Source organism: Sinohyriopsis cumingii, chromosome 15 (genome assembly GCF_028554795.1).
Source record: "Sinohyriopsis cumingii isolate HCF-2022 chromosome 15, ASM2855479v2, whole genome shotgun sequence".
Lineage (NCBI taxonomy): Eukaryota > Metazoa > Mollusca > Bivalvia > Unionida > Unionidae > Sinohyriopsis > Sinohyriopsis cumingii.
In genome coordinates, this window is record NC_142975.1 from 37,729,037 (window position 1) to 37,748,518 (window position 19,482).

Here is a 19,482-nt window from a genome sequence, read left to right on the forward strand (position 1 = left end):
TTAATTTTTCATTGCCTGATAGTTCCTACAAGAATAAAGTAACTTACCATTGGTTAGGCTAGATCACATAAATAGGTAAGTTCGACGCAAAATAATTCGTGGGATCTGTCACGTGGTGTATATTGTGAAATAAGAGTTGTAATATTAGGTGTATATAAAGAGAAAACTTAGAAATCAGATTCATTCCGATATCTGAGTTACACTCGTTCCCTGTGTTCCTGTTGTAAGTCTGTAGACGTGTTTTATGTTGTATTTAGATATTATTCGAGAAGAAAAAATATGTTTGGACTGTTCAGTGGAAATAGAAACTACTCATTATTTGGACTATACTATTCTTCTAGAACTGTTGTGAATTATTTGAAAGAGTTCTGGACAACGAAATATTGAAAACGTCACGATTCTCGCCGTACCACTACACTTTCGGTTTTATACAGAAAGTTTCGTTCATTTAGGACTTTCATAAAATTGTATTAGGATTATTATGGATTAACATAATAATACTCTAAGTTCCTCTCACGTTTTCATGAATGACTTTGATAATTAAATTCTTTCTTAAGTTTAAAGAGAGAGAGAGAGAGAGAGAGAGAGAGAGAGAGAGAGAGAGAGAGAGAGAGAGAGAGTACATATCCATGATTCATATGCCACAGTGTATAAATCTCGCTTATAAATTTGTTTCAAAATGAAACGTGTTGTGCATAGTTGTGCTGAGAAAATGTTGCTGAAAAAATATAATAAGAAAATACAAAATTAATTTAAAAACTAAATTAGCTTCATTGACCTGAACAAGTAATCTTGTCCTTTGCATATTGATATAAATTGAATTTTGCCCAGGGCAAGCGGTTTAGACGCGAGAGCGCTGATAACGTTTACTAAAACAATTGTCAGTTTGGACCTCACTTGATACTGAAATCAACTTCTTGCAATAAAACTTGTCAATTCTGGTTTATTTATGAACCGGAATCTCCGGCCGCTTGGTAAAATCTTTTTTTAACAAGAACACTTCACTTATTCCAAACGCCGATAAACCACTTACATATTGTACTAGGATCAGTGTTTGCGCAACATTCAGTAATAACATCTGACTTTGACTTTTTATATATTTTCGGCCAGCGTGTTTATGCACTGATATAATTTTTACCTCATAAGATGCATACTGATTATGAACTGCATAATCTTACATTCTTTTAACCCATTTTCATGAACGTTTATTTAGGGTTACCATATTTAAACTTTTAAAAAGAGAAGACATTGCAGAAAGTGAGTGCATATAGATTTAAGGACATGTCCTGGAAAATAAGGACTCATGGCAACCCTAGTTTGTTAGTCATTTATCATTCCAGTATTAATCTTTGTATGTGGACATTGTGCCATCCACCTGTATTATATTGTCATCAACATTAGTGTTTCGGCAACAACGAAGTCACTGTTGTGATCCATCATATGAACTACTTTGCGTCTGTGTATTTGCGGTAAGTAGGAAGTGTTAGGTAGGAATCCGTTGATCGATCGATTCCACTCTCCTCACACATCACTTCTTCTTCGTGAAGTTCACCTTTTCTGCAATCCATAATTTCATCATTTGCACCTTCATCCAGTCTAATGCGCATATATGTATTTGTAGCACCAATCAAGCCACCCATTCTAGTGCAACAAACACCGTGGTTTACTGCATTGGTATTGTGAGCTGTCTTGAGTTTGGTGATAAATCGTTCATCATCACGGTGAATATCGACCGTTAATTCAAACGAATTGCTATTGGCGTTGAAAGAACTTTTTTCTCTATCAGAGCTATCCAAATCCATAAGCATTGCGTGTCTATCATTATTAAATGTCTCATTAATGTGTTCGTTGTCTTCGCAATCGTTTTCAGCAATTTTCTCGGAACAATCCACTCTCCTAAGCTCCTGGTCAACGTTACCAGCAGAAATATAGCCGACATTCGTAAATCTTTCAATTGTACATTCATTATCATTACGTTCATTGAAGCCTGATTCATCTATCTTAAGCGAAAGTGGCCATCTTTCCTTTTGATACGCATGCACGGTATTGCACGCGTCGTTTCTCATTCGTACGGTTTTCTTAAATCGAGGCAGGAGGAGCGAACATCTACCAGTCGTCGGCGTAGGAAGTCTTGCCCGAAAAGATTGAAGTTCGAATGGTTTCTCAGTAAGATGATAAATGTTCTCGCTATCCTCAGACTTACTGTTCTCCACTTTAGCGTCTTCATCCACCAAATCGTATATATGATAATCTGCGCTTTCAGTGGTCTCTCCTTTTCGCTTTGAGACACGCGGTAATCTTGAATGAGATAACAAATAAAAGAAGTTAAAAGGAATAGTTCCCAATCATAGCAAGGAGATAGCTTTGATTCATGTCATAAAAAGATGCCACATAACGTTATGACGAGTGAATTGTTTTAATAAAATAAACAAATAACAAGAAACTAGCTATAACAAATAAAAGAAGTTAAAAGGAATAGTTCCCAATCATAGCAAGGAGATAGCTTTGATTCATGTCATAAAAAGATGCCACATAACGTTGTGACGAGTGAATTGTTTTAATAAAATAAACAAAGAACAAGAAACTAGCTATATTTAATCGAATCCGTTCTTATTTTGTCATGTTATAGGGTTCATGAGTGATTATGATCTTTGAACTTAAACCCAAGGTTACACAATGTTAATCGTGCAACTTACAGAAGACGGACTTCAGTTGTAGCCATATATTAATTTTGGTAAAGATATTTGTTTCGGGATCTATCTACGGAACAAGAAAATCTCATGTTCAGTATAGTTAGCATTTTAACGAATTATTTTTAGATATAGCTGATATAGCCAAGTCAGGAAGGTATGGTTGAAACCTTTCCGTATCTCCTCAAGAATATGTTATAAAGCTACAGTATTTAAATATCTATGTTGTGATATTGAACTTCGAACTCATTATCATACTTTGCGATTATATGAAAATAAATCCATATGGTATAACGGTACCAATTGCGCAAGTCCAGGTGGGCGGAGCTTAAGGTGTATGGAACATTGTATTCAGAATTAAAGAACAAAACTAGCTGTGATTGGTGCATTATGTAAGACTTGTACTTTCTGTTTGGCTTAAAAAAAAGTTGAGCCTCTTGGCAACATGTGAGTTTGTGTTAATTTCTATCTAGATCATATTTTGTATTTTTTATGATTTTTTTAAAATATGGTACACATGACTGAAAATGTGCTTGTTGTGACTAGATAACTCTTACCCCTGTCTAGTTCCAGTAGAGTTTTCTCTCTTAAATGCAATGGAGTACCTGGTTATGTCATTGTCAAATTGACAATCTAGCATTGTTCTATATGACAGCGTGTGACATGCATGCCAAAGTAGGACAGAAAGTATATTTATTTCACAAAACATTAGCATTGAGGTATATGGAAAAACAATTGGTACCGTGATACCATATACAATATGACTGGGGTGACCCAAGCATGATCGGCATCTATTTGTGTTGTTAACCGTACTGTTTTTGTAAGCTATCTCTATTTGTGTTGTTAACCGTACTGTTTTTTAAGCTATCTCTATTTGTGTTGTTAACCGTACTGTTTTTGTAAGCTATCTTTATTTGTGTTGTTAATCGTACTGTTTTTGTAAGCTATCTTTATTTGTGTTGTTAACCGTACTGTTTTTGTAAGTTATCTTTTTTTTGTGTTATTAACCGTACTGTTGTTGTAAGCTATCTCTAGTGTAAAGAGTCAGTCATTCTAATTTTGACTTAGAACGCAAAATCTGGAGAAAGGATTAGCTAATGCACTTGTTCGAGATATTGTCGAGTTAAACCCTTGTGTCGAAGAGCAGTCGAATTTGTTTAAAGAGGTGTCGAAGAGCAGTCGAATTTGTGTCGTATTTCTTACTAGTTTATACCTGTAGACAAGTAATCCAATCTTTATTAGTTTCCAATTGCTGAGAAGTTGTCGGATTTGTTATTAGTATCTAAAGAAGTTAATACCATTAGGTTATTGACTATGCTGTTTTATACACTTGTTGCATATTTAAAGATTTTTTGGTGTGGGTACAGCTCATTAGTTGACGAAACTATTCTAAAAAAAGAGGAAGGTTAACTTAGAAAGAATGACCTAAATCGTCTTCAAGGAAGATAACTCTGAACGACTATTTAAAGAAAATGACATTAGAAGAAAGTAGTGGTTGATATACTTACGACTTAACTCTCCGCACCCCAAAAAAGACAAGTATAACAATTAGCACTATTGTCAAGGCCACCGGTACTGCCGCTGTTTGCAATATTATATCTAGATGAAATTAAACGAGAAGCAATTTTAAAGATAAAAGTAAAACACCTACGGGATAAATATACCTACAAAGGAGTGTAGATCAAAAATAAAAAATAAAACGATAGAATGATAATTATACAAAAATTATTTTGGAAAATATAAACTTGAAGATACATAAATATCGTTTGATTGTTTTTACGTCAGGTTGTGTGTAACGTATGACAGGCGTATAGACCGACCTACATACATGCATACATGCATGCATGAATGCATACATACATACATACATACATACGTACATACATACATACATATGTACAGAGAGGTTGTACATTTGCATATGGGTGGGTAAAAAGGGCGAATAGCTAGGATTCAATATTGACAGCTCGTGCATTATTCTACCTGCAAGCAATCAAATATCAGACAAACTTAATTACTTTTCATACTAAATTAATCCGAGAATCATTCAAGCGAGTAGGTATGCAACTAAATAAGTAAACAAGCAGATAATCTATTCAACATTAGTCAGATCCATCAAAACACCCTCTTGGTTTCGATAGTAGATAAAAGGCAGATGGGTGTAACCCATCAAACATCAGACACATCCATTAGATCATCATTGTGTTATATATAAATGGTAGATGACCTATTCAACATTATACACATCCATTAGGTCAGCCATTTTTAGTATATATGTCTGGCAGATAATCTATTCAACATTAGACACGTCCATTAGATCATCTATATATATAACATATAACACACTCAACATTAGACACAACCATTAGGTCATCTGTTTGGTATATATAAGTAGCATATAACCTATTCAACATTAAACACAACCATTATGACATCCTTTTGATATATATAACTGGCAGATAACCTATTCAACATAGGTCATCACTGTGTTATATATATAAATAATATATATAAATAGCAGATGACCTATTCAACATTAGACAATCCCATTAGGTCATCCATTGTGTTAAATATAACTAGCATATAACGTATTCAACATTAGGCACATCTATTAGGTCATCGATTATATATATATATATATATATATATATATATATATATATATATATATATATATATATATATATATATATATATATATATATACACATTTGACACATCCATTAGGTCATCCGTTTAGTATATATAACAATCTTCTAACCTACTCACCATTAGACACATCGATTAGGTTATCGTTTTTGGTATGGACACAAGCGGATGACCTATTCAACGTTAGACACATCCATTAGATCATCCTTTTGGAATAAATAATAATACTATAACCGATTTACCATTAGGTCATCATTTTCTGTATGCACATATGCAGAAAACCTATTCAACATTAGACACATTAATTATGTCATCCTTTTGGTATATATAACACGTATCTACGCCGTACCAGTATATCCGATTGACCATAAGTATGTAGCTCCTATTAATAATAATAATAATAATAATATTATTATTATTATTATTATTATTACTACTACTACTCCTATTAATTATTATTATTATACATTTGTTTTCATATCCTTTATTCAGAGGCACTATTTTCTTTTTCTCTAATCTAAATTCTGTAAAAATTCATCATACTGAATGAGTTTGTCATTCATTTTTTGTGACATTCAAACCTCCAACTGAGAACATTGAACCTGCACAGAAATCAAACCAAACGAGGGAAAGGAAAAATAGGAATCTAAAATCTAAAAAGAAACGAAACAGGACACAATGCAACATAACACAAATACATCCAACTTTAACAATATAAAAGGCTCTATATAGAAAACAGAGGTTCGTTATCAATACTGTGACGATGTATAATTTGCACATGACGTCATTTCATAAATAAGATAAATGTATAAGTAATGGCCGTTACTGTAACAATTCCAATGAGTTTCTCAGATCAGCGGAAGTAAAGTTAGAGCGTGTTCAGACTGTGACTAATTTGCTAAGGTGACGATTCTCGGTTAGCTGCGGTCTCACGAACAAAATAATTGAAATCGAGATGCAATAGTTAGGGAACATGCAATATTCCTACTCAGACACATGAAAAGGGGTTGGGTTAGTGAGTTATTATTTTAGTTACAAGCTTGTCGAATATGTTGGTGTCTCCAATTGCCTCTATATGTAATCTTGAAGACAACAAGGAACTTTTACGAGTTTAGGCTCTAATAAACAGTAACACAAAACGAGTGAAAACAAACATGCTTTTTTAAAATTTAACAAATAATCTATGTCCCTGGAAAAATTCTGTAAAAGTTAAAAAAGAAGAAGAAATTACTCTTTCAAGAATCAAATCTAAAAATAATCCAAGAATAATCCAAAAATAATTCAAGAATAATCCACGAATTAAATTGCAGAAGTCCTAGTAATACATGTTCTAATAATTTCAAGTTCGAATCCTGATGGAAAATCGAAGACGGATGACGATGACGTTTTCTGTAGTCTCTGCTGTGTTACTTTTTACAGGTCCTTGTAGAAATACAAATAATGACACTCCGGTGTTGGAGATCCAAATTAAATTTGTAAGCAATGTTTTTCCAACATTTATGTATGAGCACTCCTTAAAATATTTCCAGAGAAAAAAGAATTAATTTTTGTGGAATCCAACTGATCTAAAGAAAATTATAACTCAAAATCTGGCTACAACAAAATAACTTGACATCAGTGCAAAAAGCCCAAAACTGAGAAATCTTTCTCTACGCATCTTTATTAAAACTAACAAATTCGTAGTAATGGATAAACCGGAATTGCGAAACATAGGGCCATGTTTACATATATAAAAATTACGTACACCGAATATGGCCTTGACTAGACCAAATATTTAACTCCGAGAATACAAATTTAAAAAATTGTTAACATCTTAAATCGTGAAATCGACAACAACCAATCATGTTAAAATATAAATAGAACTATTTATGTGGCTGTTGCTAATTTTGAATCAAAGTCAGGATCTAGGTCAACACCTGGTGTTTACGAAAGAATGATTCAGGTCAACTAATTTTCTGGAAAAGATATCATCTCCAGTGAATAAATTTACGTTATAATAGCATATAATAGAAACAAATTTAAAACTGTCAAACAATTCAATTAAAATATAAATGAATTAAATCAGATATACGTAACACAAAGAACTTAAAAACTGGAGGAAGAAAATTTCCAAACAACCACGTCTAAATTATGTAAAATTTGCAAAATGAAAATGTCGAGTTCTTTCAACCCTGTGTCCACCACAGACAGACTATCAAATTCAAGTGGGAAGATGAACAAAAAGATACATTATCTTACTTAAAGAGCATTAACATTTATGAAAATACCTTCTGTATTCCTTCTTGCATCGTCCGCACGCCACTTGGCATAAAATCTAGTATATTTCATCCCCGGTTCATGTGTGAAAGAGATAGTCATAGAACTGGAGCTGGACCTATGGACAGCAAATGTGTCGCTTTTACAAAGAAGTTTTGCAGCATTAGAGTCTGCCTCCATCACCTGATGGAAAAAAATTACAGCGTTCAGTATGTACTACACATAAAAGACAATTCTAGAAATTGATGCGTTGAAACCTATAAGAATTTTATTTATTTTCAATTCCCCTATTCATGTAAATATTGCACTTTATGTTTTACAACATTCATAAAGTTTCTACGTTTAATAACGTATATTATATAATGCGTGAACGGCTGTAGCAAAGCCTATACCGTCAATGTACAAGTATTCAGCCGTGACCTCTTGAATCCTATAACAAATATCAAGTTCAATTCCTATGACTAGAATTATTTATACAAATAATATTGAATCTAAAACAAAACAGTCTCGTATTTTACCTATTACATTCACATATATACTTCAAATGTGTCAGAAAAAAAGTCGCACGAGCATTGAAAGCAAATTCTTACATTGGCGTTCTGTGCTAAAACGCACGGACCTTGACCTCTGGAAATGCAAAGGAACACTGAAAAGTATGATGTTTTTGAAATAGCTAGGTCGAATGCATTGGCATTGACAATTTAAAAACAAAAACATCATTGCAATTGGTTGAACATGCGCAGAGAGCTGCCTATCCTTGTGACCAGCGCGTTTTCGAAACCCACATAGACACACACATCAATCATATGGGAATGTTTCATATCGGCAAGTCGCCGTGTGGTATTGTGCGAGATTTATATTCTTTATTCGGCTTAGCATGGCTCTCGTTGTTGTTTTTGTTGTGACGTTAGGAACCTGAATGTTGAATAATGCCGGGGGAAAATAAATCACAAACGAAAATTACATATCCGCAGTCACAACACAGTGCCTTGCAGGTGATCCGTCTCTCCAAACCCTCCAGTCTTCTCGGGCTACATACAACAAGGGAAAGTGTATAAGGTTGCGGTAGATAACTTACGAGAGGAGAAAATAGTGTGAGTCGTATACCTGTACGTACGAATTGCACGGAGCTTCGTCGTTCGAAGTTTTTGGAAGATTATAATGAAGGACAATATTATGACCAGGCGAAACCCGGATAGTCCAGTTGCATTTTACTTCATGGTCATAGTCAACTGGATTGTCTGGGCTTGCCAGCTCTCCACTGTCAGAGTAAAAAATCTCGCCACATTCTGCAAAGTAGATAGAAACCGAATGCAGCTCATAATAACTGTGTGCGAGTAAGTGCAGCTTCGCTGTTTCATAAATTTAGCTCATACCCAGAAATTTCCACAGCAAAGAACATATGAATATATAAATTCAGCTGCGTATATGGTGTAGATAAAGCATACAAAAGCGAAGGTTGAATTCTGCTGTGAGAGTAATGAAGCATATAACAACCTTTCTTAAAAAAATGTCATATGTGTTAAACTCCAAATATTCGTGTCATAGTTTTGATACTACACGTGTGTAATAACTGGTCATGACGTCATACAGATTTAAGCTTAATGTCATCGGAATTCATATATAATATAAACGTCTTAACGCCTAAATTTATTTAACAAGTATGAAAACAAAGAATGAAGTTATATAAAATTATTATTATTATTATCATTATTATTATTATTATTATTATTATTATTATTATTATTATTTTATTTTTTTTATATATTTTCTTCTTCGAAGTCTTTTCTTACTTGATATCCACGATGCGTTGAAGGAGAGTCCAGTTTTTGGATCGTTATCAGAATGAAATACAATTGTCATTGACGTACGTGACTCAATGTCCCGAATACCGGAACAAAACCGTCCTTTAAGAAGCCCTTGTTCACTCTGCTCCTCCACTACCTGAATATATAATAACGTTTGCCAAATGTTACCTTCAGCAAAGCAAATTGAGATTTTAAAATGATTTCGTTCATGCAAAACTATCATTCTTTTGATGTTCAACACTTTAACAAACCACATATATCTTTAAATGTGTTGTGATGTAGGCATGCTAAACAACTTGATTGTCGTTTTAAATATAATTCTAGATGTTCCATATTTGGCCATAATAACATATTTCTTCTGAAAACCTTAACACCTAATCCTTACACTGAGAACTTATGTGACTAATTACATATGAATACACAAATATATGCATCTGCTTTTCGGTGAGTGGCAGAGTTGGATAGGGGGCGCTCACCAGATATTATGTACTTTTGAGAGAGTGACTTATGTAAGGTGAAATTGTTTGCATTTAAAACATGCACAGTGAAGAGAATGTTGGCATACTCTATACTACTTTGATGTAATGTGGCTGACATTTCTTTTATTATTGTACTTTTGGAAATTTTACATGATCTAAGCACACTGCTAACTAAAGTGACTGCTCCCTTGTGTTAAAAAAAATCAGCCTGAATTAGTCTAAAGTACACTATCCGTAGCAGATATTAAAATAGGGAAAAGGACTTTTGCCAGAGTAGACAGTGCCAGCTTCTGAACGTGCAATAAATGAATTACCAAATACATAAAATGTAAAAACAAAAAGTTATCAGCTCTTTTTTATACAATTTACCTCTGAAGTTTAGGAAGTGAAATTGACCAAGGTCATGAATATATTATGGATAACGACATATGATTAATATTTTTTCCAACTCCTATCCCATGCCATGGGAAGGGGATAGGGCGGCAGTCACAGTATGTAGATAGGTATTGTAGGTAGGTAGGTGGGTATTGTATGTAGGTAGGTATTGTAGGTAGGTTATATCTATATAAGGGAGTAATGTAGCATTACTCCAAGCACTGGCCTAAGGAGAATTACTCTAAAGGCTATATACTTATAAATATATATATTTTATTACGAGGATGTATATTAAAATCCCTATGGTTGACGAATGTAAGGACATTAATTACTACTAATAGTACTAGAACTATTCCAACCTTACCGCTAAACAAGCATATCAATAATTCGCTCCATATTGGGTTTCTGCTTGGTATCGAACCTAGGACCTCTGAATGCGAGATAAGACAACTATCGCCTGCCTGCACGTTCCAGCACCCATACTACCACGGCCACCTCCACATCACCAAAAAATGATGTTTCGGTCGCCGTTCATATACGGTACTAGAACGTGCAGACACTCTCGAAACTTTAGATATATATATCGTATGTCCTAAGATACCTTGGCACTGGCAAAGTTAGGTTATATCTATATAAGGGAGTAATGTAGCATTACTCCAAGCACTGGCCTAAGGAGAATTACTCTAATGACTATATACTTATAAATATATATATTTTATTACGAGGATGTATATTAAAATCCCTATGGTTGACGAATGTAAGGACATTAATTACTACTAATAGTACTAGAACTATTATAGGTATGGTAGATATTGTAGGTATTATTGTTTGTGACTTAGAGATTTATATTAGCAATATAGATATAAGTTCCATTTTTAAGAAACATTTAGTACCGTAGGATTCTTATCGGGCACTGGTAGGTTCACTTCTAAACCCATTATTTGCTTTGTAATTATTGTGCCAATAATGTCATCTGTATAGCTTACCGTATATAACGTCATTATGTGTTATCGTATATGCCTGTGTCATGCATAGTACAGTGTTAGATTTATTTTCAGCTGATTGGAGTCCAAGTGGTACCAGCTGTAGAGCTAATCATAGACGTTGACCATAGCAGCTGTAAAGCTGAACCATAGCAGCCGTAGAGCTGAGTGAACAGTGTTGTTGGTCGAGTAGCAGGTCATCGGGCGTTGCTGACCGATTCGTGCTTGCTTGACCAAGGAATTGAATGGTGGTCGGTGACTGCTTGATTGACTAGTGTGAACGGTATCCAAGTGTGCTAGTGACGGTGTGTTTAGCTCCATACATGTAATCTTTTAGCCCTGGACTAATTTTGGGGTTTGTAATACCCAGTATTTTGGGATTGTAAATATGTTTTGTATGACACCATTCCCTTTGTTTTCATCATTTTACTATTCCATTAAAATACCCGATTTTTCAATATTTGAATGAATACATTTTACCGTATGAGTAAAATGCCACATTTGTTACTTTTTGAGCAAAACGCGTCATTCTTTTTGTCCTGTAAAATTACTGAGTCGTTCACCTTTGTCCTTGTACTGTGTAAGGTTATTTGTTGTATTTTCATTCGTTACATTATTAGGTTCGTGTGGATTATGTTAATTTGTCCAATATTTAGATCTTATACACGCCCGTATTAATCATACATCTTTTCTCATTCAAGTAATTCATCATTAAATATTGTATTTGTATCACTATCAAAAGTGCTGTTATAAATCCGAAATCCAACCCGGTTATCTTGTTACAGATGAATGGATGGATATTAGCTCTTGTCCGCAATTAAGTAATCCTTAGTCTATCTTTCCTACTTAGTTGGTCACTCCCGTTCCAGCTTTTTTCAATGAATTTGCATGAATTGGCAGTGATTTGTACATATGCATGTAGGCTTGTGTATCGTTATGTTCGTATATATGTGAATGTATGTATAAATGTGTTGATGAACTCGTGTGCGAGCGTGCGCTTTCTCGTGTGTGTGTGTGTGTGCGCGCGCTATATTATGCATGCATTAATTATAAAAGTCCTTAACCCTTCACTGTTTGGTTTGTTTTTAAGATAAAGTGTATTTTGTTCTTTGCACGTTAATAAATGTTTACTTCTGTGTTTGTTTAATAATAAGATATTGATTTAGTTTGTTTGGGTATTAATAATTATGTTGCGTTTGTGCATGAGCACGTGTGAGTTACCCTGGCTTATCCCCTTTCAGTCATCTGCTTTATTTGTGAGTGTGGTTTTGGATAATAAATGGGTATAGGTAGGTTGGAGTGACCGTTCCCAATACCTGTACCCATGCCCCTTCTGATTTGTTTTTAAGTTAGCTTGCTGGATTGAAATTATGTGTATTAGCGACTATCACATAATATTCCTTTCCATTCATCCACTCTGGATGTATGTGTTTAATTCTAAACCGGTATATGAGTGACCACTGCTGGTGGGTCTTGAATGATCAATAGGTATCTGAGTGACCATTGCTAGTGGGTCTTGAATGATAAATTTTTATTCTAGTTACCATCACTAGGATTTATGGAATGCTAGATTTCTATACAAGTGACCATTTTCGTCATCTTGTTTTCTTTATAAGAATGTGTAGTTGGAACTATGTGTGTTAGAGACCGTCACATGATTCCATTTACCATTGTCTGCCTTGTTCATATGATGAGTATTGGAAAATGAGGGCGTATGCTAGATCGTATATATATATATATATATATATATATATATATATATATATATATATATATATATATATATATATATATATATATATAATTTTAACGACTAACACCTGCTGTCGCCCTACACTACCTCATCCTTTCTGTTTTTGAGATTGGGGTTATGCATGTTAGCGGTAGGTGCTGGATTGAAGTTCATATGCGTTACTGACCATCGCATAACTATCCTTTCAATCGTCCATTGGGCTTGCAGATGTATGTGTTGAATGGTCATGGTTGGTGATGGACAGTCAATACGCATTGGCCGTCATTATTTTAAGAATTAGTTTACACCTCGCTTATGCATCCGTTTGTTGGTGATAATGTTGCTCAGTCCTGGTCAGTACAGGATGTGTGTTGGTTAGTAAAACTGGTAATTAAGTATATGCGTTGCTCAATAAGAGTTGGTATATCTCTTTTGTAATGTTAATTTACATTTCCAAATCTTTATATTATTTTTTTCAATGGTTGTTTTTTCATCTCAATTTTTATTCTAAAACATGTTTGCATTTTCACTTATATTACAAATGTGTTAAGTACTTATATCGCAAATATTTAATAGTACTCTTTTATTATTCGTAAAATTTAACAAATGGTATCTTGGTCTTATAGAAATGTTGTTTCTCTACATCTATACATTTTAATCAAGTTTTGCAATGTAATGCTATTATCTTCAAACTGTTTATTTTGTACCTTATATTGTTTTTAATTTTATACTGTTATGCTTTTAAAATGTCTTTATTTTAGTTCCTCGAATGTTTAACTATTTTGGTTGGTCCATTATGCTAATATGTAATATTCTACAATTTCAAATATTTTATTTTCAATTATGTTGTTTTTTCTTCAAATTTTGGTTATTTAAAATTTCAGAATGTTAAAATGATGTAATTTTCTGATAATTTGTATTTTTTAAATTGTATCTTTAGTTTTTTGGGGGCTCTTTACCTTTTTCGAATTCATTTTATCTTAAACATTTTGTTACAGATTAATTTTTTTTACGTTAAATGTTTATTTTATTTTTTTTTTTGTACAGAAAGACTAAAAAAAATGATTATTGCAAATGCAATATTTTGTCTTCGAAAATAATTTTAGTGACGGCTAATGCTTTGGGATTGCAAAAATAGATTATATTTTTACATTAACATTTCATTTAAATATTTTTACATTAACATTTCATTTAAATATTGTTACATTCTCATTGTATTACAAGACAATTTGTGTTGTATTTCAACTTTCTTTTTATATTTTTTAAAGTTTGTAATATGTTAAAGATATTGCAATAGGTAATTTATATGTAATTGTGAATGTTTTTAAATACTTTTTATTTTCTTCTTAAGTTTGCTTTTGCTTTTTATTGAGATTTTAAACGCTGTTGCTTTTGTTTTGTATTCAATTTTGTATTATTTTGTAACATTTTATAATTTGTTAATTTTTAGATTTTGTAAAAAAGTTCAAAGCAGTGTTTTGCATTTTCCTAATATTTAAATATATTTTATACTTCAAATTTCGATATATGGTCTTTTTATATAAAAAAACAACTATTTTAATTTAAAATTTTGTTTATTCATTTATTTATCCTTTTAACGACATAAATAGGTTTCTCGAAACTTTTAATTCTATTTATATTTTCCAATTGCAAACAAGTCTTAAATAAATTGTCAGATTTGTTTGCGTTTTTAATTTGTAAATAAATTTATATATTGTTTGTATTGTTGTAAATTTAATTATGCTTCCAATTTATATTTTTGTTCATAATTGTTTGTGCTTATTGCTTAGTTTTTTTTCTTGAGATTTGGCAGTTTTTCCTAACTTTTGATTAAATTTTTGCTTCAACTTAATACGAAATGTGGGTAGTTTAATCTCTTAAGTTTATTTCAACTTGAGGTCATTATTTACTTGTTTCACAAATATTTAAATGTTATGGTTTTAATTTTGTTCAATATATTTCGTTCATCATTTTGCGTCAGATTTATCAATGTTTTCAATAAACTTTTTTTAAATTTTTGGTAACTTTTGTGAAAGAAAATTAGCAAGTTTTATTTTGGGGGGGAAAATATTTCGTACTTTTATTTCTAAATTCTTCACTAAACTCTTATGTGAGAGATTTTGATATTTAGTACTACGTTTGGTTACGGATATTTGAAGCAAATACACCGGTTTTTTTTAAGTATCTAGTAAATTCGGTTTCAGTTTCGAAATTTTAGTCTGACCGTAATCTTGGGTTTGAAAAGTCAGGTGATACTTTCCATTTTATGTGAACTGATGATATATCGTTAGGATGGTCATAAAGTGTGTTTGTGGCCATTGCCTTTCATCCCATGGTCCGTTCCTATAGATACCCCATAGGGGCATCCTACACGTTACAATTCATAGATGCCTATAGGGTTGTCTCCATGTTAAACTTCTCTGATGCCCATAATGCATTACTTCATCTTGAAATCCCCTTTTGTTCAGTATGGACATATGTGACTACAAAGGCCCCCATTACTACTGGCATTATATGATCAAGCTTCCATTGATTAAAAACCTCCTCGCTCTTAGAAATCTGTTTTTCGTTTTTAACAGCTGTGTATAATGGAAAGGAATCTCATCAATTGTTCATATAGAAATCTTGCCTGTTTGAAATCAGCAAAGAGGAAGTGATGTATTACCGAAACTTATAACCAGATATAGAATGGAAACACATCTTTGCACGCCACACATTATTGCCATCTAATCCGCCTTGTCTTAATGCCAATCAAGTCTAATATTCTCTCACATATTTTTCATTGGTTTAGCTATTAATGTCGAAGAGAGTGGGAAATCATGATGAAGTCCAGTTGTGGCAACAATGTATGGCAGTGTGGGGACACCTGATATGATACTAAAAGTGTGTGAAACCTAATAATTGAGCCGATATCACTGGTCAACAGTGAAATCATTACTGACTTGAAAAGGCCTTAATCTGTAGTATTTTGGTGTGCCGAACACGAATATAACCGTGAAAAATTTGTATTGGCTCTCGTTTTGAAGATATTCATATACCTCATTTTCTATGTTTCACTGTGTAAATTTCTCCAGTAGGACTGCAGCAACATCCGGAATAATGATGTAACATTGCATAATACCATCATGCTCACATCATCCACAGTTGATTGCATCATTTTCTGATGCAATGCAATACTAATGCCATGCGGCTGCTGAAGTAAGTTGACGTCAGCAGTGTACTATACATGTGTAGGCCTATTATACTAATGCCAGGCGGCTGCTGAAGCTGACGTAAGCAGTGTACTATATAAAGCCCAATCAGATAGGTTCAGCATTTAAAATATTTTAGACGTTGTGCGAGACAGTTCAAGCTACTGTTACATAAAACTTATTATTTTATCCATTTACGTACAATAAAGAACAGTAATGCCTCGAAAGTGTGTTAATACCGCGGACAATTTTTGCTATATTTGTGGGGAAGTGACATTTGCCAACCAGAAGAAAAGTATCAATTCTCAAGTGAAAAAGGCATATCATCTTTACTTCGGATGCAAGGTTGGTGACCAAGACAAGCCTTGGGCTCCGCATATATGCTGTGCTACATGTACAACACAGCTTTCACAGTGGTTGAATTGCAAAAGGTCATCAATGCCGTTTGCAGTCCCAATGGTGTGGAGAGAGCCAAGCAACCACCTAAATGACTGTTACTTCTGCTTGGTTCCTCCTCTTTCCGGCGGAATAACGAAGCGAAAGAAGTCGAGAATAGTCTACCCAAACATTCCGTCTGCATTGAGACCAGTTCCACATGGTGAGGGACTTCCTATTCCAGAACCTCCAGCAGAATATTCTCTTGATTCATCTGACGAAGACAAAGGTGAGTCGACCTGTTCTTCTCCTGGTCCATCAGCATGCAGTGATCCAGATTTTCACTGTGGTGCATCATCAACCCCACACAGAATAACACAGGAAGAACTAAATGACCTGATTCGTGATTTGGACTTATCAAAGAACAAGGCAGAATTGCTAGGATCAAGACTCCAACAATGGAATCTTCTAGAAGAAGATGTCACAATTACTGCATATCGAAAGCGCCACCAGCAATTGGAGCCTTTCTTCAGAAAGGAAAGTAATCTGATATTCTGTTCCGATATTGAGGGCCTCATGAATGCTTTAAAAATCACTCATGACCCACAAGAATGGAGACTATTTGTGGACTCTTCGAAACTGAGTCTCAAGGCTGTGCTTTTGCACAATGGAAACATTCTTCCATCTATTCCAGTAGCGTATGCTGTCCACATGAAAGAGACATACGATAACTTAAGGCAGCTACTGAATTCCATTGAGTATAACAAGTACAGCTGGCACCTCTGTGGTGATTTGAAGGTAGTTGCCCTTTTAATCGGACTGCAGCAAGGATATACAAAATACATGTGTTTCTTATGCGAGTTGGATAGCCGAGCAAGGGAAATGCACTACATGAGGAAGGAATGGACTCACAGGCAGAATGTAGCCATTGGAGAGAAGAATATCCAACACCCAGCTCTGGTTGAGGCTCAGAAAATCTTGCTACCACCCCTTCACATCAAACTAGGTTTGATGAAGAACTTCGTGAAAGCCATTGACCGGACTTTGCCAGCATTCCGATACCTGCATGAAAAATTCCCTCGACTCAGCGAAGCAAAGATTAAAGAGGGAGTTTTTGTGGGTCCTCAGATTCGAGAGCTTTTCAAAGATGACCGGTTCAACAACTTGCTGGAAGGTGACGCGAAACAAGCATGGAATGCTTTTCGCCTAGTTTCTACAAACTTCCTCGGAAATGTTAGGGCAGAAAACTATAAGGAACTAGTAGAAGACATGTTGATGAAGTATAAGAAACTTGGCTGCAATATGTCTCTAAAGATTCACTTCCTTCATTCCATTTGGATTTCTTTCCTAGCAACTGTGGTATTGTTAGTGATGAACACGGCGAACGTTTTCATCAAGATATCGCAACAATGGAACAAAGATACCAGGGAAAATGGTCCACTACAATGCTGGCTGACTACTGCTGGACACTCCTCAGAGATGCTCCCGAACAGCTGTACAAGAGACAGGCGAAGAAATCTAAGATGTAGTCAATGACTTGATTTTTTATAGGTAGGCTATTACAGTTGACCTTTTACTATTGGAATGCATTTCGTTATGTAAACATTAATTTTTTGCAGATTACAAAAAACTAGAGCCAATTTTGCAATTTGACTGTCATATTCGTGTTCAGCACATAAAAATTGATAAGAATTGACTAATTTTATTTCAGTAACATGACTTTTGTAAAAATTTGTTGTCCAGTGTATTTTACAGCCGAATCACCCACTTTAGTTACAGATTTTATATTTCAGCTTATCACGACAATCAACATACACATTTCAAATGTATCTACAATAAGGTACATACCATTTAATTTTCGGAGAGAAGAGCATTCGAGTTTCATTTGAGGTCATATATATATTTCTATCGTAAGTGAATTATTTTTTTCAAATAATATAACGGATATAGTATGTTCGGTTTCTTTTAGACGTCTGAGAAAGATATTGTACTAGCTACTGACCGACATAATTTTTCAAACATCCCCAAGCCCCAGTCTCAGATAATTTAAGTTGTTCGTCCCAAATATAATTGTGGCCACCCTGGTACATCTACCGGATGTCCTGAAATGCCGCGGTATACAGTGGTACAAATCTTTCGTGGTACCTAGCTCTTTCAGCAATGATGAGTAATATCCAGAATGCAAATATAATAATTATTGTGAAACAAAGATTAAAGTAAGACTGCAACCCTGGTATTTATTTCTGCTACAAACGAAACAAACAAATATACCTGAATGTAGTCCAAAGAACAATTAGTCGAGTCGTTGTAACCGATAGTATTTAAAGTCAGTAGCAACCGGTATCCGTTCTGAACCCTGATTTTCCAGGTGCAATTATGGTTTTCCGGGTATCCGAACGCATTATTTGGACCAACCAATTCCCCAGAGTTCCCCTTGAGTATGCCTCCACACACTAGATAAAAAATTAACAAATGTCGGTACGTGGTGATACTTCAGACGTACGACGAACTCTTAACATTAAGGAATGGGCTGTTCTCGACAGCTACGCTCGTGCTCACGTTTCCATGTACATGTATTTGCTATACTTATGAGGCATATGTCACTTGTTCATCAACCCATAGCTGTCATTATTATAATATTCTCTGACATAATTGATTAATCATTGAAATTTAACATATAATAGTTTTGTTCACACAATCGATAATTTCAATATAAAATTATGCAAAATAACAATCGTAGTAAGGTATCGAAAAAAGGGATATCCCACACTAGCCATTTATCATTGTTTCAAAAACAAATTAGGCACGACATATGCTTCCATTACACGTAGTCATTTTAAGTTCAGTCAATTCAACGTTTTCTTTGGGTGTTTATAATATGTGTTGTTGGTCTTTGGCTTGTAATTTCCTTCAAGAAAGATTCAGGTAGAGGTCCTTAGGTTGT

The 19,482-nt window shown here is 34.1% G+C and overlaps 1 protein-coding gene across 2 annotated transcripts in view; it reads right to left on the reverse strand.

Annotated features, from left to right (window-relative positions):
* Positions 1-1,313: 1,313 nt before the first annotated feature.
* The window catches only part of LOC149781628 (uncharacterized), a 41,626-nt gene continuing 23,457 nt past the window's right edge, over positions 1,314-19,482 (reverse strand). For both annotated transcript variants that reach the window (XM_089935687.1, XM_089935686.1), the window contains exons 9-14: positions 18,810-18,991; positions 9,389-9,539; positions 8,703-8,884; positions 7,607-7,778; positions 4,199-4,289; positions 1,314-2,298 (exon numbers count right to left, since the gene is read on the reverse strand). In XM_089935687.1, coding sequence (XP_089791813.1) covers positions 1,446-2,298; positions 4,199-4,289; positions 7,607-7,778; positions 8,703-8,884; positions 9,389-9,539; positions 18,810-18,991 — 1,631 coding nt within the window. In that variant the 3' untranslated portion in view covers positions 1,314-1,445. The remainder of the gene's footprint in view (positions 2,299-4,198; positions 4,290-7,606; positions 7,779-8,702; positions 8,885-9,388; positions 9,540-18,809; positions 18,992-19,482) is intronic.